The sequence below is a fragment of the Galleria mellonella genome, unplaced genomic scaffold (genome assembly GCF_026898425.1).
Source record: "Galleria mellonella isolate WM207_F2 unplaced genomic scaffold, CSIRO_AGI_GalMel_v1 utg28, whole genome shotgun sequence".
Classification (NCBI taxonomy): Eukaryota; Metazoa; Arthropoda; class Insecta; order Lepidoptera; family Pyralidae; genus Galleria; species Galleria mellonella.
This window is the reverse complement of record NW_026442064.1, coordinates 1,351,422-1,375,251: the sequence shown is the minus strand read 5'-3', so window position 1 is coordinate 1,375,251 and position 23,830 is coordinate 1,351,422. Positions and strand designations below refer to the sequence as shown.

Sequence of the window (23,830 nt, the reverse complement as noted above, 5' to 3'; positions counted from 1 at the left end):
AATGATCACGGATGATGATGATGAAACAGTCAAGCAATGAGCGTTATGTTACATCTACAACGGACTAGTGATAAAACTACATATTAATGGTTAACAGCTACTACGATGATCTATATGTGTTTACTGTATCTTTTATATTATGTTTTGTTTTAAAGAAATCAACTCTCCGAATTGTCACTAGTGAAAATTAGGTTTGGAAGGTCTTGTGGGCACAATTTTATATCAACTTACCCCTTAAACAGGTATAGAGATATGCAAGCACATTTGCTCAACGGCAGACATTGGCGAGGCAGAGATACCTACCCATGTAAACGACGTTGTGCTAAGTCTCCATCTAGCTTGAGTAATGCTCAATACCCTGAGCGTTGAACTACATATTTACATGATAGTCCATTGATCTTCACTGAGTAACAGCTGATATACTAAGACTAAACCATATTTACCAGATAACAGTCGAAAGAGTCGCAACTCAAGTCGAGCCAGTGCACACGCTCCCGCTGTCGCATGGTTCTTCCTTTACAACAACTGGTCCACCAAGTCTCAAACATATTTACCGGACAGCGGTCGAGAGAGTCACGGCTCAAGTTAAATTAGTCTTCACGAGATCCGGTCGTTGTGTGGTTTTTCTCTGGCAAAAACTGGTGCGCTGAGTCTCAAATACATTCAGCAGACAGCGGCCGACTTCCATCTCCATTGAACAACAGTTGAAATATCGAGGCTCAACATATTTACCAGACAGCGGCCGCGAGAGTCGCCGCGTAAGTCGAGCCAATCTGCACACGCTCCCACCGTCGCATGATTCCTCCCTTGCAACAGCTGGTCCACTGAGTCTCAAATACATTCAGCAGACAGCGGTCGACATCCATCTCCACTGAACAACAGCTGAACTATCAAGGCTCAACATATTTACCAGATAGTGATCGAGAGAATCGCCGTTCAAGTCGAGCCAATCTGCACACGCTTCCATTGTCGCATGGCTCTTCCCTTGCAACAGCTGGTCCACCGAATCTTAAATACATTCAGCAGACAGCGGCCGACTTCCATCTCCGTTGAACAAAAGTTGAAATATCGAGGCTCAACATATTTACCAGACAGCGGCCGCGAGAGTCGCCGCTCAAGTCGAGCCAGTCTGCGTGCACTCTGCTCGTCGTGTGGATCGTCCCTAGAGCGCCGCTGGGCGACGAGCCGCGCCCACCGGGCCTCGAACCACAATTGCATCGCATCCCGTTCATCCACATCGCCCGCACCGCCGGCGCTAGGACCTTTGTTAGTGAGGCGACGATAACTTCTGACGTTTTACTGATTATTTATTTAGATGTAGTTAGATTAGGGTGATGTTAGAAATATCTGAATTGTTCCGATTCATACATATTACAACTAAATTGTGTCCCACAAAAAAACTTCAATCTTCTTTTTTTATACAACTTAGAATGGCAAACGAGCTGACGGCCCATCTGATGGAAAGTGGTAACCGTCGCCTATAGACATGAGCAGTACCATGTACATAACAGAGTATACTGTTTCGCCCATGATATCCTCATGCGTTGCCATTCCTGAGGACTCAGGCGTTATTACTCTGTACCCTGTAAATTCTCTGCCATATCCCACCCTTCAAACCGAAACACAGCCATGCAAACACAACTGTTTCACGGTAGAAACGCGAATGGGACAGAGGTGGCCAAGCAAAACGACTTTTGTGGCAAAACCAGTTATTTTAATTTAAAAACTAAACTAATGAACCGACTTTAATAAAATATCAATGGGACCATTCTGGAAGGATATCCTTTCAGATAAAAAAAATAATAATCCAAATCGGTTTACAATTGATGGAGTTATGAGGTGACAAACATAACAAAATACGATCGAATTGAGAAGTTGCTTCTTTTGAAGTCGGTTAAGAAAACAGAACAAATCAGATATTATTATACTTTCATATTCAAATGAGAAACAAGACTGACGTATATGTAATATATATATAATATAAGAATAATGTACACAAGTAACATTCAATGCATATATAACTACTATACTAAGGGCCTGCGCACATCCACATAGTTTCATGGTATTTATTTTTTAATACCTGAATGTGACAAAAAGTGATCTCTGACTACCCCTCATCTAATGGTATCTGTTATTTATTTATTTATTTAGAATATAATATCAAATGGAGGCGAATGTAATGGATACACACAATGCATTTTATTCATATTTCTTTTTATTGTTATTTTTAATTAGGTATTTCGCGACTGACTCTTGGCCACAGAATATCAGTGTTTTGCTCTTTTAAGGGCAAAACAATAAACTGAGTTGTGACCATTTTGTGTTACTATGGCACACACACAAAAGTAAGAGAAAGAATGGAGATTGTTAGTTTGTATGTTATGTTTTTTTTTGTTTTGTGCTTTTTCATTTTCATTCTTTTATCTCTTTTACTGTGTATTATGTGTATGTTTTTTTTTTATTGTAATTTGTGTGCTGTAAGTAATGTAAATAAATTATCTATCTATCTATCTATCTTTTTGTTATTACAAATTATTCTAACATCAATATCGAATATGGTGTGCGCCGACCTTATTGCAACATAAAAATTAAATATTAGAATGCAAGTCACAACAATGAATTATTACAATAAACGCCATAAACTGGAGCAAAACAGATTAAAATTTCAATTCACAATCAATACTTTTAATACTAGCTTTTACCCGCGACTTCGTCCGTGTAAACGGGATAAAAAATAGCCTATATTATTCTCATCCCATTTAGAAGGCGTATACCAAATTTAATAGTAATTGGTTAAGCCCTTAAGGCACTACAAGGTACTAAACAAACTCACTGGGGGGAAAGGGATTGTCAGTAATGGAGTTTGACAGCCCCACTGCCAGCAAATTGCCCTATTAGGTCGAACTCCACGTGGTTCCCCCTGGAAACCATCGTGAACAATTCTCGTTGAATTAGTCACGATGGGCTAACTGACCTGCTTCATCCTCACCTATCATCGTTCACTGGTGCCCCGCCGGTGTATACCGTTAGCGCGGGTGGGGTTACCATATCATTATCACCCATTAAAAAAAAAAACACACTTTCACATTTATTATATTAGTAAGGATTCATGATAATGAAACATGCAACACAAAAACAAAACACAAATTTATAACAAATACAAATACAAATTAAAAATTACACGAATTTAATAATTTCTAATAAGACTCTATGGTGGATGCATAATATGTATTCAACAATGGACAATTTGAAAAAGACTCTATTTTCCGCGCTTAGCATCTCATTTGGGCCATTGTGCGTAAAAACAATGGACTGAAATAATGAATTGTGACGATGATCACACAAAATGAGAGAAAGAGACATAAATAGTAATGGAGAAATGCTATTACACAGTTATCGATTATTTAAATGACAAAAAATGTAATAAAAGACGTAATGTATTAAACAATTACATAAAATATAAACCATAATTTTATATGATAATTTGACATAGAGAATATTGCAATTTGGAAAATGTTTGGACTGTATAATTGTAATATAATGTAGACTTGAAACCATTCTAACATGTGCATACCTCCGCGGGGTGCTGCATGTTGTGTGCCTGTATATGTATGTAACTTCTTATTGTACTATGTAGCAAGCGAATAAATATGATTTGACTTAATTTGATTTAGAATTCTAACAATCCCTATACCAACAGCTGGATCTGGCTGAAAAGCAGTTAACCCTTCTTTGCATAACGGTGGAAACTTCCATCATAACATTGAATGCCTAAAAATTATATAAAAGACCAAGATCGCTTTAAGTTGACCGTGTCTGGATACCTTTTTAATGTCCATTGCAGGGAAAAAAACATAGTCTGTCAAATTTATTTTTTTAACCACATTTCATTTAATTTTGAACATAATATATCTATCTATCTATGTTCAAACGGTTGCTAATGGAATCCATTCGTCATGATGAGCCTATTGGTCTACTCTCTTATATATATATATATATATATATATATATATATATATATATATATATATATATATATAAAATTAAAATGTACTGCAATTTTCAAGCGCGATGCTAGAGCTAGAGTTTGAATAATTAAACCCATGTCAGTATCAGTCAATCTATTTCGAGGTAATAAAAAAAACGTTACAGAGTAGATAGAAACATTAACTAACCTGAGTGCCTCGTGGGATAGCGGGAGCAGTAGCCGGCGGGCGGCGGGGGCACCGGTGGCGGCTCCTGCAGCGCTCCTGTCGACTTGTGGGAACTGCTCATCCGCGCCTGTTGCTGCGGCGACTCCTGTATCGTGACGTCACTCGTTTAAGATAATCCGGACCTTTCACTATTGTATTGTAACGCGACAACTTCGTGCGCGGCACTCCTGCGTTGCACTCGTGGAGTGACGCGATCAAAGTTGACGTGCTATAACTCAACTCAAGTCGGGAAGACTTGTATAATTTCTACAAGTACATGTTACAATTTTAAAACTGAATCTAAATTAAGTATTTATAATTAAATTAATAAAAAAAAAATATCCACAGACAAAAATCACTTAATCATGACGGGATCAATACGGAAATACTTTATCCATTGCAAGAGAAGTATCGATTCAAAATTGATGCAGATATTGCGTTAAATAATAAAAAATAACGTCGAAAAAACCACCGTCATTTTGAAGTCGCTTAATTATTATACTTCAGTAACTGAATACATTATAAATATATAATTTAAATAATATTATATATATATATATATATATATATATATATATATATATATATATATATATATATATATATATATATAATTTGGCATATTTATTAAAACAAAACATGATATCTTTTTTACAATTTTTTCCTTAAAAATAGAACTGGCATACTACATATGCCATATATTTTTACATGAAATAAATAAATATATATTTATTTCATGTACTTTTTTTGACTAAATTAATAAATAAATATATTTTATTAACTAAATATTGATAATTGCCAGGAGCAGATGTTAAAATTTATTAATATCAAGATTGTTTAATAAATATGTCAAATATATAAAAAAAAAACATACAATATCTAAACCAACCAACACTACTCTGTTTGAGGGAAAATCCGATAGTTTACGGCGTGCCTGACGTGCGTACATGACGACTTGTGAAAGTGGACGAAGCAAGACATACGAAGTATATAGATCATACCATTCTATTCTCTAGCTACCCTTAAGAGACCTGGCGTGAAGATAGACATCCAACAATGACTTTCGAAAAATAATTTTTAATCTTTATTTTTTTTTTTTATTTGTTTATTTATTTAAGGACAATCAACAAAGCATACTTTTATATCAATTTAAAACAGACTATGGTTACATTATAAAATTTTGCCTCAACCCTTAAATACCTGAAATTTTAAATTTGATACCGGAGATTGCATTGTTTCATTGTTAAATAAATTTAAATATTTTGATTACCATAATGCCTAAAGTATCTAAAATGATACCAAATGTTTTTTCAAAATAAATATATAAAAATATCGTATTGATTTTTTTTTACTATTTTTCCCCATTAGTAAACACAGTAAAGGGTACACTTATATATTTTTTAAATTTGATTTAAAAAATCAGGCTTTTAACGGTTAATTAATTAATCTTTATATCAACACTCAAAGTTATAATAATAATCGCTCAATATATAGACATCGGAGCGGTATCACTCAGATATCTATGTACTAAATTCCTCTGGACATTAAAAAGGAAGGAAAGGTCATCACTTATTTCGATGTTGTCCACACCAGTTGAATATCTATATTCAATTTCGATATTATATATTTGATGATTAATATTTTACACATACATTAAACCAATATATAGATATTGCTATTACAATATATAGATATTAAAACTGCAACACATAGATATTTTAACTGCAATATATAGATATCGCTACTACAATATATAGATATTGCTGCTACAATATATAGATATTGCTGCTACAATATATAGATATTGCTGCTACAATATATAGATATTGCTGCTACAATATATAGACATTGCTGCTACAATATATAGATATTGCTGCTACAATATATAGATATTGCCGCTACAATATATAGATATTGCTACTACCATATATAGATATTGCTGCTACAATATATAGATATTGCTACTTGTTACCCACTTTTATACAGAAGTAAATTACGATACTATTTAAATTTTATGTCAATTATCAGGAATTCGTAACATGCATTTGAAATAGCGCGATCGAGTGCAACAAACAGTCCACTAATAGATTAGAGAGAAACCGCAGCCGAAAGTAAAAAATAAAATGTTTCACAGAAATGGTTACAATACGAAAACGAGCGGTAGTATTCGTGACTTTTTTTTATACAACTTAGAATGGCTAACAAGCTGACGGTCCACCTGATGAAAAGTGGTAACCGTCGCCGTCGCCTATAGACATGAGCAGTACCATGGACATAACAGAGTATACTCTTTCGTCCATGATACCCCCCATGCGTTGCCATTCCTGAAGACTCAGGTGTTATTCCTCTGTACCCAGTAAATGGTCCCCGTTGCAATTTATTAACTTAATTCAAGTCCGTTTAGAGCTTTATATATTAAAAAATGTTTCATTCATGATAACACTAATAAAATACTATACAAGAAATTTACTTAACTCTATACAGTACACACTACCAAATAACCGTAAACAAGTACAGAGATAAACCGCAAAGCAATCCCGCAGTATAATACGGTAACGAACAAATACGAGGCAATTATATATTATTATAATTATTAGCCTATAGGCGACGGATACCACTTATTATAATTATTAGCCTATAGGCGACGGTTACCACTTATTATAATTATTAGCCTATAGGCGACGATTACCACTTATTATAATTATTAGCCTATAGGCGACGGTTACCACTTATTATAATTATTAGCCTATAGGCGACGATTACCACTTATTATAATTATTAGCCTATAGGCGACGATTACCACTTATTATAATTATTAGCCTATAGGCGACGATTACCACTTATTATAATTATTAGCCTATAGGCGACGGTTACCACTTATTATAGTTATTAGCCTATAAGCGACGGTTACCACTTATTATAATTATTAACCTATAGGCGACGATTACCACTTATTATAGTTATTAGCCTATAGGCGACGGTTACCACTTATTATAATTGTTAGCCTATAGGCGACGGTTACCACTTATTATAATTATTAGCCTATAGGCGACGGTTACCACTTATTATAATTGTTAGCCTATAGGCGACGGATACGACTTATTATAATTGTTAGCCTATAGGCGACGGTTACCACTTTCCATCGGGTGGGCCGGCAGGCTTGTTTGCCATTCTAAGTTGTATAAAAAAAATTAGACCTCGAATTATTTACGAAACAGACAAAAACTCAAAACCTATTTTGCAATTCGTAACTCAAAAATCTTAAACTTTCCATTCGACTTGAATTAAACTAATTAAATCCAAACAATATTTGCGACTTCATACAAATTGTTTACTATTTGTTACGGTACATACAACATACACAAAGCTGTTCTCATGCACACCATACATAGCTTATCTTACTAACAAACTAAAAGCAAGTACTTAAAAATAGGCTCTTTGCGCAGGCAATGTAAATAAATACGTGTTAAGAGGGTACATACCGAAACATACCCAAATTTGACAACGTCGGAATTATGTGAACTAGCAGTATATAGTGGCTTTCACTACGTGAGTGTATAGAAACCTATGTGCTAAGTTAGGATATAACCTTCCCATACGCTAAACTTCATTCATATCAGTTCAGTAGATTTTGAATGAAAAATTAACAAACATTCATTCCCATCTATCGTTACAATGTCTAGCATTTATAATGTTAATAGGGCTTTCAAAAACAATTTTTTTTTTAATGTTTCCTTATAATTATTTAAAAAGTGCTGTGACAGCAATGTAAAGCGTCAATTATAGAAAGATTTACACATAATCCTGTTTAAAAAGGTTTGCACTTAGGTACTTCATACTTTGTCGAAAATTGTCAAATAAATTTCTTATATCACAATACAAATGTTGAAATTTCGCATTGTTTATTTTAAATACACAATCGGGACTTGACGCGATGTAAAAGACGTTTCGACGTGCATTGTCGACGTGACCATGGCGTGGTCAAGACGACAGTCCCGTTGTGACCGCAACGTGGTGTAATCCACGTCGAAATATTGGCAATAAAGAAGCAGGTATGTAAGTACTGTTTACCTGTAAAGGCTTTTACATCGCGAATGTATATTTAAAAGACAAATTATCTATGATTACTTTATAAGAATCGTATTACCTAGTCCACTAGACAAGTGGAAAGCGAATTGGACGATAGAAACAACATCACTAACGAATCCGTGAGATAGAGTGAGATAGCAACGTCGGATGTCTCATTCTAATTCACGAAATCGCTAGCAATGTCGACTCCATCGACGAATTCGCTTACCACTCGTTTAGAGAGTCTGATTAACATTACAGTTCACTAAATGACAGATAGTTCCGACGTTGTCACGTGTGGGTAAGTAACGAATTATGGTATGAAAGCTCTTAACGTTATCCGCCAACTAAGACGCAAGCAATACGTACGACCTAAACATACACATCACAGGCGGACGTAAACAGAGCACGAGTGGGAAGCAGTCAAGGGACGAACAAAATACGACCGTCGTTGGACAGGTGGCGAAACATTGCAAATAGTATTTTGGCGTTGGATCACGTGACCGCGCACACATACACACACGCGCACACAGACACACACGCGCACACGCACAAGTATGTAACAAAATATAGAAACATGGCGTAAGATACAAGAGGAAAAATACAGTTAGTAAGTACGGAGAATATATTTTTTAATTTAGTAAAAAAAACACGGCGTTACTCATACCACTGATTAAGCATGTTACTTAAGTCGAAATAATCATAATACGGCAGAGATCGTGCCTTTGACGGTACATACTTGTAATTATTTATATTCTCTCCGTCACAATCTAGCTTATATGTGGTTAGCCGAGAGCTAATGCAAAGTTTCTTTTTAAAAAGTCCACTAAAAAATCCGTAACCAAAGTATTTAATTCTACGTTCTCAAGTGTAACTGTCGCAGTTAAAACTCTTAACCAGTCAAAAGTACCTAACCTAATCGGGGGGAAAGGGATTGTTAGTAATGGGGATAAATAGCCCCATTACTAGCAATATACCCTGTCAGGTCGACCTTCACGACTTCCTGGAAACCATCGTGGCTAATTCTAGTTGAATTCGTCACGATGGGCTAACTGACCTGCTTTCATCTTCATCAGTCATCTATGACTGGTGCCCCGCCAGTGTATACCGATAGCGCAGACGGGGTTACCATACCATTATCAACCTGTGTATAATCATGTACAATAGCGAGCAGTTAAAGGCCTTATTAAAATATTTTATAATTAATTATAATTAAAGAATCGCCCGCATTGTCTATGTGTGCTCTCGATGCGGTCAAACGTGTGCGCGTACGCCGTATCTTTTTTTTTTTTAAATCATTGCCTAACACCGGATCCAACGCCAATGAGAAATGGTCAAGCGTGAGTCGACCGTGCCAACGTACAGTCAGCGGGCGCTGATGGTGCTATATGCGAGCTGCATGCGACTCACGACACTGTATGATATGCTTTGCTTACGTGACGCCTCAGCACCGGCTCCGAAACCCACTGAAAATGTCAACTACTGGTTAGTCTACTCATTGTGTCCGTGTGTCACCTCTCAGCCACACCGCAGAGCAACTAGTATATTAATAAAAATAAAAAAAAATTCGCTCCGCAAGAATTAACTTTTTTAAGGCACTTCCTTCCACGCACAACCACTCTTTGGAATCAACTTCCAGCAGCAGTTTTTCCGAACCGATACGACATCATAACTTTCAAGAACAGAGCATATTCCTTTTTAAAAGGCCGGCAGCACACCTGCAATGCCGCTAGTGTTGTGAGTGACCATGGGCGGCGGTAGTCACTTACCATCAGGTGAGCCGCATGCTCATTTGCCCCCTGTGTTGTAAAAAAAAACAACTAAGACGGCAAACAACCGTATTGTAAACGGTTAAAGTCTATGGACGCCTGCAACACTAGCGCTGTCTAGAGAGCTTTGACGTTTATAAGAGACATTATTACAGCCTCCAGGAACAATCTGTTTATTACATTTGTAATTGATTAATCAAAAAGGTGAAAAAATCCAATGAAAAATCCTCGAGAGTAAGCAATTATTTTTTATACATAGCAGTTCGTATTTGTAATACTGTTATGTAAAGAGAAACAACAATACAAAACAAATAAAAAAAAATCTTGTATTATTATTTTTCTACAGGGCAATTTTTTTTAAATTATTTCTTAATCAAATATCTATTAAGTGCCAATATTAATCTCTTTACAAAAGAGGATTTATAATTTTTTAACGCTGTACTGATGTACTATTGCGATAATACATTTAAAATAAAACGTATAAAAAAAGTATTGATCTGATTTTTAGAGAAAGCGCCCTTGTCCATATTTACTATAAAATTGCAAAATTACCTTACACTTTGTTTTTGAATTCCTTGTTGCTAAATTACGGTGTTACCACTAAATATAATTCTACTAGTTGCTAACTGCGTGAAGTGTGAAGAGGCAAAATTTTGGAATAGTGCCAAAATAGATATTTTCAAATTTGGACGCTCTAATAACGGACACCTTTAACTGTGTATCTTTTGTTAAATAAGCCCATTATAATGGTTCGATTGCAGGTTAAAATTAACTTTAATGAAGTATATACAATATAATAAATTTGCAAAAAGAATGTTGAGATGTTCCTTAGATTTTGAATAAGTATATTAATTTTTATATTTATTAAGGAATATCTGTAAATGAATTTCACTAACGTGGCAACACTGAGGCTACGTTCCAGAGTTATGCATATAATAATAAATAGAAATATGATGAATATTAGGTGAAAATTAATATAACAGAATTATGGATAATGTAGCGCGAACGTGCTTTATAGACGAAGTGGTCTTAATGCCTATAATTCAATGAAATCAGATTTATGAAGGCACACAAGATACGGTACTTTCTGATGATATAACTATGAAGCGAAACATTGTCTAAGTTATTATTTAAATAAAAAAAAAATTACCTTGTGCCGAGGTCCGAGCCTGTTCAGGTAGCTCGATATACTCTTCATGATGCTTTTTCTTCTTCTCTCTCTCGCCAGCTCGGGGTCCGAAAAGGATGGAGTGACTGGAAGCGGCATTAGAGGTGGGGCGGGGCGGGGCGGTGGCGGAGGATACTCTTCTGGGGGAGGCGGGGGCGGAGGAGGCGATTGACTCGGAAGCACCGGTGGGGGAGGCACCGGAGGGGGCAAGTTCGACACGGGAGAAACTCGAATGCGGCGCGTCGACCTCCGACCGGTACGGGGGCCACTACCGAGCCTCTCAAGTACCAACCTCCGGACCACCTCGGTCTGCTCATCTCGCTCTCGCTTGATCTCCTGCACCTTGTGCGTAGTGTCGGGCGCGGGCGGTGGGCTTACTGGCGACACCGACCCTGAACTCAGGTTCAGGGAAATAGTCCAATCTGTATTACGAGACGGCGACTCCGCACTCCGCGAATTGGAGCCCGTGAACGTCTCGCTTGCCGACCTGCATATCGCCGGCGAATACAGCCTTATCGACGTCGCGCCGGCCGTAGTAAAAGTTACGGAAGCGTTTGTATTGGAACACATAATACTAATAGTTTTTGGCATTTCAGGTACAAGTGGGGGGGAGGTGTCATCCAGCGATACCTCACTTTTCGTTTCCACGGACTTGGCTTCGATGTCCGTGTCCTTTTCGAGGGGTGGCGATATGTCGGACAAACTCAACGAGTCCATTTTAACATCGACAGGGACTACGTTTTCAGTTTGTTTGCTATCGTCGGATTTTATTTCGAGACTTTTCGGTGCGCTCTCGCTGCTGGATTTCTCGCTAGATTCATGCTCTATCGATTTCAACAGTTGTGGCGATTTCAAATCCTCTGGCACTAATTCACTGTCCGATTTTAGGTCTACGTCGTCGATCGGTTCGAGAATAGTCGTGACGGAGACGAGGGCGTCCTGTACTTGGCTGACCTCTTGACTAGCAGGCTTGAGCATTGTTTCGGAAAAACTGCTTTCGATGAAATTCATTGAGCGGTCATTACTGGGCGAGTATGTATCATACTCGTCGTCGACGAACTCCATGTAACCCTCGTTGCGGGGTGTTGCCGACATCTCTATGGAAGGATCCTGCTCACCTTCGTCTGCAAATTCGAAGTTTTCGTACGCGTTGGAATATACGACTGGCTCGGGGCTAGTGCGGCCGCACACGTGCGATGTTATTGCCGAAATGTTTTTGGCGTCATGTACCGTCTTTGGCCCGCTGAGTGTCCGAGGATTCTTGCTCCTTTTCCTCTCCTCTTTCTCATCGAGAGCGCAGTCGTCAAGAACAACGCTCTCGGCCGCCCAATCGGATAGTTCAGTCTCGGTAAGGGCCAGTGTGGTCGCATCCCGGCAAGACTCGGACGACTCTGACTCCGCTGCGACCACGGTGGGAGCAGTGGCTGTGCCGGAGGCCTTATCGTCAGTGTCGTCTGTTCCACTATTTATTAACGTCAAACTGTCCAGTTGTATCAATTCCCCGCCCTCGTCGTGAACTTCAACTCTAGGTACGGACTGATTGGGAGCAGTTTCTGTATGAGACGAGCCTTCTTCTGACAACGAATCCGACTCTAACTCTGGATCTGGCTCCTTTTTCTCTTCCTTGATGGGTTCTTCTCTCCAATCTTTCTTACAGAGTGGAGAATCTCCTTTAGTGAGCAAGTCGACGGGTGCGTCACCACATAAATTTTTAATAATATCAGGCATCGGTTGAGCCTTTTTATCCTGCGTCGAGAACTGAAAAGTGACTATCAGCTTCTGCGGTTGTATCGTTGGCGTTGGTGCCGGATGTAACATCTTCTGGAACTCAGTGATATTGGAGCGGAAAGCTTCTAGTTTGGTGTCTAGCTGGGAAGTAGATTCTGACTTGCGGACAGCGGGTGGGGACGGTTCACCAAGTAAATACCGACGTTTCAGTTCGAGGGCTCGTTTGGTGGCGATCCCTCCAGCCGATCGGGTCCTGCTGAGGGGGTAATCGTGTGGGGGCGGCGGTGCGGGTGGAGGTGCCTCTGTGACCAGTATAGCGGGTGGCGAAGGTGCAGGGGCACATTCCTCGCGGGCGAATTCGCTATCTGTGGACACCTCAGTCGCAGAAGACACTTCCTCTTCGCTCGATTCGCTTTCATCCTCCGACTCCACCTGTTTAAAATCTCGATATACTAATTTTCTTAAAAAAATTGACAAGCGATACTAAACCGAAAGGCCTTGAATTATATGTGAAAATGCTTTGGACTGAGCGCTAAGAGTGCAAGAAACTTGAGGCCATTTAGGTGCGCCAGTCATATTCCACACTAACTTACCGTCTGTACGCTAGATGGCAAACTGTTTACCAATTATACATTTTACAGATGTAATATATACATATATAGTGTCAATAAAATCCACAAAACAACACCGTTATTTACATAATAATACATATATACAAAATAGGTGCACATATAGTATAAAACATATAATAAATTCCTGTTAGAAGCGGTAGCGTTTAAGGACAATAACACAAAGATGATAATTATATTATATATAGACAATGTAAGCGCCATCAAGTTAAAATAAATTTACTGTTTTTTTTTTTATTTGATTTGTATATTTTGATTAAACTTCAAAACTGTGTACTGAAAAATATTCACAAATTTAATTTATAATTCAAATATAGCCAATGTTACAATTTAAGAACTCTTTATATTATTTTATTTCACTGTTAAGTGAAAAGTTAGGAAAACAGTAAATTTATATAGACGGATAGTTAGTGTGGGCAAACTACACTCTTACCACGCCTGTCGCCGCCGCCCCTGTTAAACTAGCGAGATACTCATGACGCATGCGCGATGTATTGCGATCACAACTTATTATCGTCACATACCTACAGCAGGGGAGAAAGGGATTATTAGTCATGGGGTCTAACAGACCCATTGCCAGCAATACACCCTATCAGGTCGGTCTCCGCGTGGTTCCCTCTGGAAACCATCGTGACTAATTTATCATGGAATTCGTCACGATGGGCTAACTGACCTGCCTTTTCATTCTTACCAATAATCCCTCATTGATGACCCGCCAGTGTATACCATTAGCGCAGGCGGGGTTACCATTCCATTATCACCCATTAAAAAAATACCTATAGCAATCACTACAAGAATAACTGTCATTTTATAATAAAAACTATAAATTTAAAACAATAATTTGAAAATTATGCATTGTTCCCACAATTTTTATTTGTATTATAAAAATTTAATATTTATGTTTAAACTTGGAATGATTCATACATGACTTACTGTAAGAAAAAAATCTTGGTCACGGCACCAAATAAGACAGATTGTCATTAAGAATAAATATTGTCAGGCATATTATTTATTTCAGTGTTATTTTGTCATCCTCTCAAGTTTTAAATTAATTCACGCTCATATTTTTTTCAGTCAAGATTTTATAATACTTTTAAATTTTGGCTATATATTTCTAAAATAAAATAGTGGCAAAACGATTATTTTAAGAACTTATAATTTTGTATATATGTATATTTTCAAAATGATCGATTTGGCAATTCACTAAAAAACTCAGGTATCATAAATTGACACAAGAGAAGGAAGAGATATCATGCCTTTATGGATGGTAAAAGATCTAGTAACGTGATAAAGATCAAGTGATAAAGATCTAGAAACGTAAAGTTTCATTAAATTTTTACAAGTTTACTAATACCGATTAGATATATAACCAAGTCTTAATAAAAACATTTTAAGTTTAGAAGCGACGCAAATAATTGTTAAAAGTACATACATACATATGTGTCACGCTTGTCTCCCATTAGGGTAGGCAGGAACAGCGTTAAAACGTATTTATTTAATTTATTTATTATTTTAATATTTTTTAATACCCTTAATTGTAAAAACGTAGTTTTCTATCCTTTTTTTTTTTGGATTAATTTCTCATTTTAAACCAGTCTTAAAACACCGATAGTTTAAAACGTATTTAAAATCCGTTTTCGACATTATAACTGTTAATTTTGTAAATGAATGGTGTAAAATATGAATGACTGGAATGGGATTGCGTGGGGCGACGACTTTGGCGGTCCGCGGCGCACCTCCCTACAGCGTCGCGCGACGGACGGCCGGCAGCCGCGCGACAGTCGCGCGGCTACGCGACGACGCAGCCCGATACCTCGCTGCTGTCGGTTGGCGGTCGCGCGTCGGCTGGGACCTCGCGGCGCCGAGCTTCACGAGCCTCCCGCATACGGGAACACGACTCGTTGCCGGACGATTCCGCGCCTGTGGAAGGGTCCTTTATTACTACCACTCGTATGATAGATAGATAATTTATTTGCATTACTTACAGCACACAAATTACAATATAAACATATACATATGTATATACACAGCAAAAGAGGTAAAAGAATGAAAAACAAAAAAAAAACAACAATAAAAGCAAAATATATAAAACAATTTCCTTTTTTCATGCGTGTGCTATAGTAACACAAAATGGTCACAACTCAGTTTATTGCTATACTTTATGAGTAATTTCAGTCGTTATCAAAGTCTTTAAAACACTTCTTACTTCTTCATACTACAAGGCCCCTGACGTAGTTTACTGGACAACAGCTTTACATACATTCAAAAACAAGAAACAAGCTATATTTTTTTTTAAATGATCTAAACATGAATACGAATAATTTTAATGCTATCCGGATAGGGTTTTGTTATCAAGACCATCGAACCGCAGCCAATCTTTGTGCAATGAAGGTATAATCGGTCAAAATACTCCCTCTTCTATATTTTAATGAAAAACAATAATGCATATGCATTTAAGACCCGTGGGTTTTATACGCTTCTAACGTATAAAAAAAATACAACTTGTATATTGGTAATACAGCCATAACTGAGCTAAAATTCTGTAATTTTACACCGCGATTTTACAAATGACATTAATATTTATCTATCTGATTACTTTTTTAACCGTTACTTCGTTCACGTGGATTTCAGAAGTAGGAAAAGACGACTTATAAATGACGTATCAAAATAAAATTTATACTAGATTTTATGTTACAAATTTAGAAATACAACTGTGAAAATCGCATCCAATTTAGTGCAGTAGCTTTTGCGTGATGCCGGAACAATACATACAGACAAACAGACAAAATTTCTAATAATATTATTTCGCCTTATATTGCTCTTAAATTTTTCTTAAATATCTCTCATGTACAAACATCGTCTAGTTACAATTTTCTCTTTCGATCTTTCTCAATTTTCGATTTCTTTCAGGCAACTTTTGGATGGAGAGTAGTAATTATTTAGAGTATAACCTACCCATGTGGATGATTTTTTTTTCATACAACTTAGAATGGCAAACAAGCTGACGGCCCACCTGATGGAAAGTGGTAACCGTCGCCTATAGACATGAGCAGTACCATGGATATAACAGTGTACTGTTTCGCCCATGATACTCATGTGTTATTCCTCTGTACCCAGCAAATTCAAATATCTCACCCTTTAAACCGAAACACAGCCATGCAAACACAACTGCTTTACGGTTGAAACACGAATGGAACAGAGGTACCCAAGCAATCGACTTTTGTACAAAGTCTCCCTCTGGTAAATATTAGTAACATTACGCAACAGTTTTTCGAGAATACGATAGAAACACGTAACGCACTGGTGACGCCGTGGTGGTTTACTCGCTATATTAATATAAATGAATGCTCACCATCGTCGGAATAGTCGTCGTAGCCGAACGAGTCGTCGGAGAAGTACATGTGCTGGTGGGGCCGATGGTCAGCGAGAGCGGCCGGCTCAGGCGACAGTCGCGCCTCGTTGTCGCTGTCCGCCGCGTCCGTGTACTCGTCCGAGCTCGACTCCTCCTCGTCACTGTGAATCGGCCCTTATGCTGTACGACTGTCTTAGGATTGTATGATGTACTTAGGATGATCAGCCATTACTCTTTTGGAGGGCTTTGCTAGTACCTGCCACGTTTGGCATGCTGGTTGGCAATCCTGTTTAGGCTTTAGGTGATGTTTTAAGAGCTGCTGCTCATCCCTCGAACATTAACTTCCCTTAGTCGCCTCTTGCGATAAACACAAAAAAAGAGATGGCCCATTCTATACCGGATCCACTTAGATACATTTCAACAACTTATTTGAAATTAATATATGATATGTATAATCAACAAAGATATACACTGATAGCACGTCGCAATATTCAGTCAGTACCTGATTCCGCCAGCGCAAGAAGTCTCCGAAGCCAGGAAGTTCCTGTCCGTCCATTCATCCTCGTCGATCTCTCGGGCTCCGCTGTCGGACAGTTCGAGACTGATGCGCTCCGGTGTCGGGGTGGGGATCTCGCTGCGGGCCTGAGACGGCGCTGTTAGGGCTGTCGCCGCGGCCACTGCGTCTGGCACACTGACACCAGAGTGTCGCAAGCATACTAGACGGCTGCCGTATCGCTCCATAGTGTAATTCCTGCAGTTGAAATAAGCTAGCTATATTTTATTTACACATACGTAGACAGACAGGTACGCACACACGCACGCACGCACGCACTCATGCATGCACGCATGCACGTACGTACGCACGCACGCACGCACGTACAACGTTATATAGTTTCCGTTGTAAGAATAATGTCTGCCTTAACGACAAAAAAATTTCATTTCATTTCATTCAATTGGACAAGAGGCAACTCTTAAGTTTCCTCATGTCGGTGCAACTAATTCATGCATTTTCTTCCAGCCAACTCTATTCCAGGCTATATTTTTGACCTTCCTATACGACATGACACCTAGTGTTTCCTTTATCTGTCCTGTGTAGTTATTGCTCGACCTTTCCCTTCCTCTTTTGCTATTATTCTAGAATGCTCTTTAAAAAAATCGTATTTACTAAAATATTTATACCTTTTGTTTAGATGACCATACAATACGTGTTCCATGTTATGACATGTTCATAATGGCCACCGCTACAAGATGGCGGATTTTATATATCAAATTAACACTAAACTAAAATACTTGTATATGCTAATATAATATTGTTCATATTATATTACATTTATATATTTTCGAGGTGACATATCTCACCCTGGCCGCAGCACAGTCTTGCACACGGCGCACCGGAAGCAGGCCCTGTGCAGATGGAGACCGTCGGCGGTGACGCCCTCTGCCGCGAACACGCGTGTACCGCACGCAGCGCACTGCATACCCGCGAATGCGGGACCGCGCCAGCTCTTCTTGCACTAAACAGAGAAAGAAAGAAAAAAAAGATATATTTTTTATTCAACTAAACTTATATTTAAGAATTTTTGAATAGACATTTTTTTATTACCGCCCATTCGGAGCACCATTTTATACCAGAGGGAGATTGTACAAAAATCGTTGAGGAATGGCAAACAAGATGATGGCCCACCTGATGGAAAATGGTAACCGTTAAATATAGCATGTACAGTAGCATGGATATAACAGAGTAAACTGTTTCGCCCATGATACCCCCCATGCGTTGCCATTCCTGAGGACTTAGGTGTTATTCCTCAGTACCCAGTAAATTCACGCCATATCCCACCCTTCAAACCGAAACACAGCCACGCAAACACAACTGCTTCACGGTAGAAACACGAATAGGACAGAGGTGTCCAAGCAAACAAAACACAACTTTTGTACAAAGTCTCCCTCTGATAAAATATTTGTATCGCTGTTCAAGCTATATTATTAGCTTTTATTGACGTGACACGATATCATATGATTTTATGTGACAGTAAATACATGCATACATATCATTACATTTAGAAGCCGTTGACGTTCACGACAGTTATTAGTTCGACTATATCCAGTCAGGTCGACCTTTACGTGGTCCCCCTAGACCCCTCTAGCCTTTTGCTTAATTCCAGGTGGTCTAACTGATCTGCCTTTTTCATTCTCACTGGTACCACGCCAGCGTACACCGTTAGCGTAGGTGGGGTTACCATTTCATTATCATCCATTAAAAAAATTTGGGTACGTTTGTATCTAAATTGAGTACATACCTCTTCTTTGGGTTGAACTTTGGCCTCCGGTTCATCCTTTTTGACAAACTTGGTCGCCAGGTTGGCTACCTGCGGAACATACATAGGGTACTTAGCAAGCGCTCTTGTTAAAGTGAATTAATTTTCTATCGCTGTGAAATAAAAGTGGGTGTGCGTGTGTAAGCAAAGCTTAGGTCATTTACATGGCATAGCTTGTTTTGGAAAAATAAATTAATAATCATATAATTTAGGTATTATCTATACTTATAATAAATTTGTAGAGAGGTCAATTTTGTACATGAAATATATTTCTAAAATAACTATCAGCGGATGATTAGTGATCGATACTGATGCCAAAAATGCAATCAGTAAATTTTTTATCTGTCTGTCTATATGTTCGTTATAGAAACAAAAACTACTCGACGGATTTTAACGAAACTTGGTACAATTAATCAATAATATATCAATAATTAAAATAGTTTTGAGACATTTGACGTTTTTATAAATAAAGGGTGTTAGATTTTAACTTGACATAACAATATAAACTACAACGCGGTGGAATCATAAATAGTACATTACTGCAGCGGCCAGCAACTGAGGCATTGATGGACGAACGTGCAAATGTGGGCCGAGGCGTAGCCGAGGTACATATACGTGAGTCTATTAATGCCTAGTTGTGACCAAGTCTTGTATAGTATTTTTCTCAAACAATGCGTGGAAATAAAAAACACAATTTTACTTTTTAAGTTCAATGACGAATAACGAACAATGATAATTTTTAACGCGCTATAATGTTCCTTTGTTTTTTTTTTTTTCAATAAACAGCTTTCTATTTGTAAGCCAGTTCGAAATTTAAATAAAACCTTTTATTAATTACCTCCTTGGTAGCCATGTTTCGAAGTAAAAGGTCATTCCATTTTTAAATTACAGGACAGATATGAGTTTACATAGTAATTTGTCTGGCCGCAAAACACGACAGTTATGGATTTTCATACAACTTTTGCCGGCCGCTGCCCGCATGTATCTGGCCAGTACGGCAATTTTGATTTATCTCGAAGAAGATTGTCAAAATAGTGCTCACATTTCCAAGCATGTTTGAGAAAAAACAATATTCCTAAATTAAATGTTTAAGAATTTAAATCTGTCTGAATATAAAAAGCTCCATTCTTTCCTACTGACCTTCCTGGTGCCGTGGTCGGGCCGACCGGAGTCACGTAACTTTTGACCGAGCTTGTTAAGCGTTTCGTCTATCTCGCCCCATTTCTCCTCATTCTCGCCCTCTTTAAGTCGCCTCTGACGGCCTAGGAACTGTGAAGTATGACAAAATATTAGATAGATATATAATTTATTTGCATCACTTACAGCACACAAATAACATTGAATGAATGAATGAATGAATGAATAAATGAATGAATGAATGAATGAATATTTATTTGCAAGAAATATGGTAAATATACATTAGCTACTGGTACATATTAAAAAAAAAAACAAAAAAAAAGTACATAAAAGAGGTTACACAATTTCAATGTCATAACTCAGTTTATTGCTTTGCCCTCAAAAGAGCAAAACACTGATATTCTGTTGTGGTCAAAAGCCCAAAGTCGGGGGGCAAGGGATTGTTAGTAATAGGGTCAAATAACCCCATTACTAGCAAATACCCTGTCAGGTCGACCTCCACGTGGCTCCCCCTGGAAACTGTCGTGACTAATTTATCGTTGAATTCGTCACGATGGGCTAACTGACCTGCTTTCATCCTCAGTCATCTATTACTGGTGCCCCGCCAGTGTATACCGATAGTGTAGACAGGGTTACCATATCATTAAAACACATTAAAAAAAAGCCTTAAGTCTGTTTTATTAATATAAATACTATTCACATACATCATATCAGTCTTTGATTATCCACTGCTGAACATAAGCTTACCCCTTGGGAGATTTTGCCAGTAGTTGCCACGCTTGGCAGGCGGATTGGCAATTGCAGTTAGACTTTGAAGATGTTTCAAGAGGGACGCTACTGCCCATCCCTCGTCCTCCCTTAGTCGCCTTTGACGACACCCACGGGAAAGGAAGGGGTGGTCCATTCTATGCCGGGACCACACGATCAGTTACATTATTTTGTATCAATATATTTATCACACACCTGTTCCCGATCCCACTTGGGCACCTTCTCAGCGGTCTTGGGCTCGGGCCGACCCAGTCGGTTCTCCATGATCTTCCTCTCTATCTCCTTCACGTTCCAGTCGTCCCTCTCGATCTTCCCCACTGACCGCATCAGGTCTTTCGGCTTGGACGAGCGCGGAGTCGCCGCTGGGGCGCTAGACCCTGACAGTTCCGCTGCAAGCTTCGCTACTCGAGCACCACTGCCACCGGTCCTTCCACCGCCCCCCACAATCCTGCCCTCCTCCTAAACACCAAAAAGAAAATGTCAGTTCCAGATAACAACTCATTACATCAAGTGGAGTACAAGCGCGTGACATGTCAACCCGAGAAGCGTTTGTACAATATTTACACCCCCGCAGCTCGGTGCCAACCAGGATAATGTACAGCTTTGCTCAAATCACACGTGTTATGTCACACATTTTCTTAAATAAAACTTTGACGTTTAATCCTTTTTGTTTATTGAGAAAAAAAAAATGTAAATGTTAGTCAAACAGAATGGTGAAGAAACAAATTGAAATAACGTGACAGTTAATGTCGAACAAGAGTACAGTTTTAATTCATGCACACACAAAATCTCATTAAACCGACGACAGTCCACAGTGACGACGTATCTGTTAAGATTAAACCGTGCATTGCGACCACACATCGATAGCGCAGTATCGGCCCGGGGTCATCGACCGCAGGGTGGTCCGGTGAGAGCAAACGTTAGTGCATGCAACACACGACGTCAACCACGTCTCACGTAGTGTTGCAACTGCTTCTCGAGCTTGCGGACGCGCTCGCCGAAATGTGGTGCGCTCGCCCGGTACTGTTGCAGCCCGTAGTCGTTCTCGAGGTCGGCCGACGGCACGAAATCGGGCCGTGGCTCGCTCACCAGCATCTGAAGACTCTTCTCAAAACGCTGCCGCATAATCTCCCGAGCTGCCTTCCTCCTACCACCTCCTTTGGGTCGCTTTGCTTCGGCGTTCTTTTTCTGCATCATCTCGGACATTCTCTGCATCCTGAACGCCATATCTCCGGAATTCTTGCGCTGCTGTGGCTCCGGCTTCCGAGGCTTATGACCTTGGATCAAGTCGACCACTCGTTGCCTGCGCAGCGCCATCTCAGGGTTGCCGATAGATTCGGATCGTTTAGTGCGGTCCGGACTCGGGGTGCTGCGTCGTTTGCCCTCGATTATTTCGGCCATCCGCTGCATTCTCAACGCCATTTCAGGGTTACCAAGCGACCCAGATCGGACTGTGCGAGACTCGGGGCTAGGCGTATGCCTCCTCTTGTGGCCCTCGAATATTTGCGCTATACGTCTTGTATTGTGGGGATTCACCGTATCAGAAGATTCGACTGAGTTTGACCGTCCGTGCAACAGTAGTTCAGGGCTATGCGAGTGTCTTCGCTTGTGACTGTCGATCACGTCGGATAACCGTCTTCCTTTCAGCGGAAGTGGACTATCAGTAGAGGAGGATCGCACAAACTCTTTCTTTTTAGGGCTGGCACTAGATGACTTAATAAACTCTTTCTTTTTAGGCGTCCTGACATCGACCATTGTAGCATCCGTGTCGACCGAGTCGTCTTGAAAGATATCAGAGAAGTCTGGAAGTCTGATCGATGACGCATCCAAACCCTTGAGTTTCCGTGGAGGTTTTACAGGTTTCTCTACCTTATTTTCTGAGAAATAATGAGACAGTCTAGAGTCGTTTTCTTTTTGTTTAACCCTCGTCTTGGTGGTTCCCTGCAAGAGTTGAGCTAGAGAGTCCCTCAGCATTTTGGGGTCAGGTGACTCTTCGGGGTCCAAAAGGGCCAGTATCTGTTCCTGCAGGTCCTTCTGTTTGTCTGCATGGCTGCCGCCGTCGACCGCGTCGTGTCCCTCTATGAGTCGCGCTAGCTGCGTAATGTCATTAAGGTCTAGTTTCCCAATCTCTTTGCGTATGTACTCAGCTGGGTCGTTACTTACTTGGGGCGTGCGGACGGAGCGCCGTTTCTTTCTGTAGCTCGAGTGCGACTTGTCGGTTTCGGCCGCGTCTGTTTACAAATAATTACATTTATAATTATAAAAATGAGTTTGTCCATTAACTTGTTTGTTACGTGCGACCTAGAGACTTAATGACTAGTTAATTGACATGAAATTTAGTACAAAGATAGTTATGCTTGTAGGACGATAAGGGTTACTTTTTTTCGGCCATACTGGTGAAGTCATTGCCATAGTTGTTAAATAATATACACCATTGGACATACCACACCGAGCCACCTAATGCCAAACTAAACAGAACTTATATTCAAAAATCATCATCATATCTTTATAATGATTACTTAAACACTCTATCCCATTCATGTTTCAACCGTGAAGCAGTTGTGTTTGCATGGCTGTGTTTCGGTTTGAAGGGTGGGATATGACAGTGAATTTACAGGGTACAGAGGAATAACACCTGAGTCCTCAGGAATGGCAACGCATGGGGGGTTAACTCTGTTATGTCCACGGTACTGCTCATGTCTA

At 39.2% G+C, this 23,830-nt stretch overlaps 1 protein-coding gene across 6 annotated transcripts in view; it reads right to left on the bottom strand.

Annotated features, from left to right (window-relative positions):
* LOC113512763 (F-actin-monooxygenase Mical-like) overlaps positions 1-23,830 on the bottom strand; it is a 43,643-nt gene that overhangs the window by 8,993 nt on the left and 10,820 nt on the right. The window contains exons 12-23 of one of the 6 annotated variants that reach the window (XM_052895517.1): positions 22,085-23,358; positions 21,323-21,586; positions 20,363-20,491; positions 19,205-19,273; positions 18,267-18,421; positions 17,410-17,658; positions 16,908-17,068; positions 15,369-15,475; positions 11,181-13,358; positions 9,698-9,727; positions 4,176-4,299; positions 1,089-1,262 (exon numbers count right to left, since the gene is read on the bottom strand). In XM_052895517.1, the coding sequence (XP_052751477.1) occupies positions 1,089-1,262; positions 4,176-4,299; positions 9,698-9,727; positions 11,181-13,358; positions 15,369-15,475; positions 16,908-17,068; positions 17,410-17,658; positions 18,267-18,421; positions 19,205-19,273; positions 20,363-20,491; positions 21,323-21,586; positions 22,085-23,358 (4,914 nt within the window). Of the gene's footprint in view, positions 1-1,088; positions 1,263-4,175; positions 4,300-9,624; positions 9,728-11,180; positions 13,359-15,368; positions 15,476-16,907; positions 17,069-17,409; positions 17,659-18,266; positions 18,422-19,204; positions 19,274-20,362; positions 20,492-21,322; positions 21,587-22,084; positions 23,359-23,830 lie in introns of those variants that run through there. The other 5 variants (XM_052895523.1, XM_052895519.1, XM_052895518.1 and 2 more) reach the window with 5 other exon arrangements.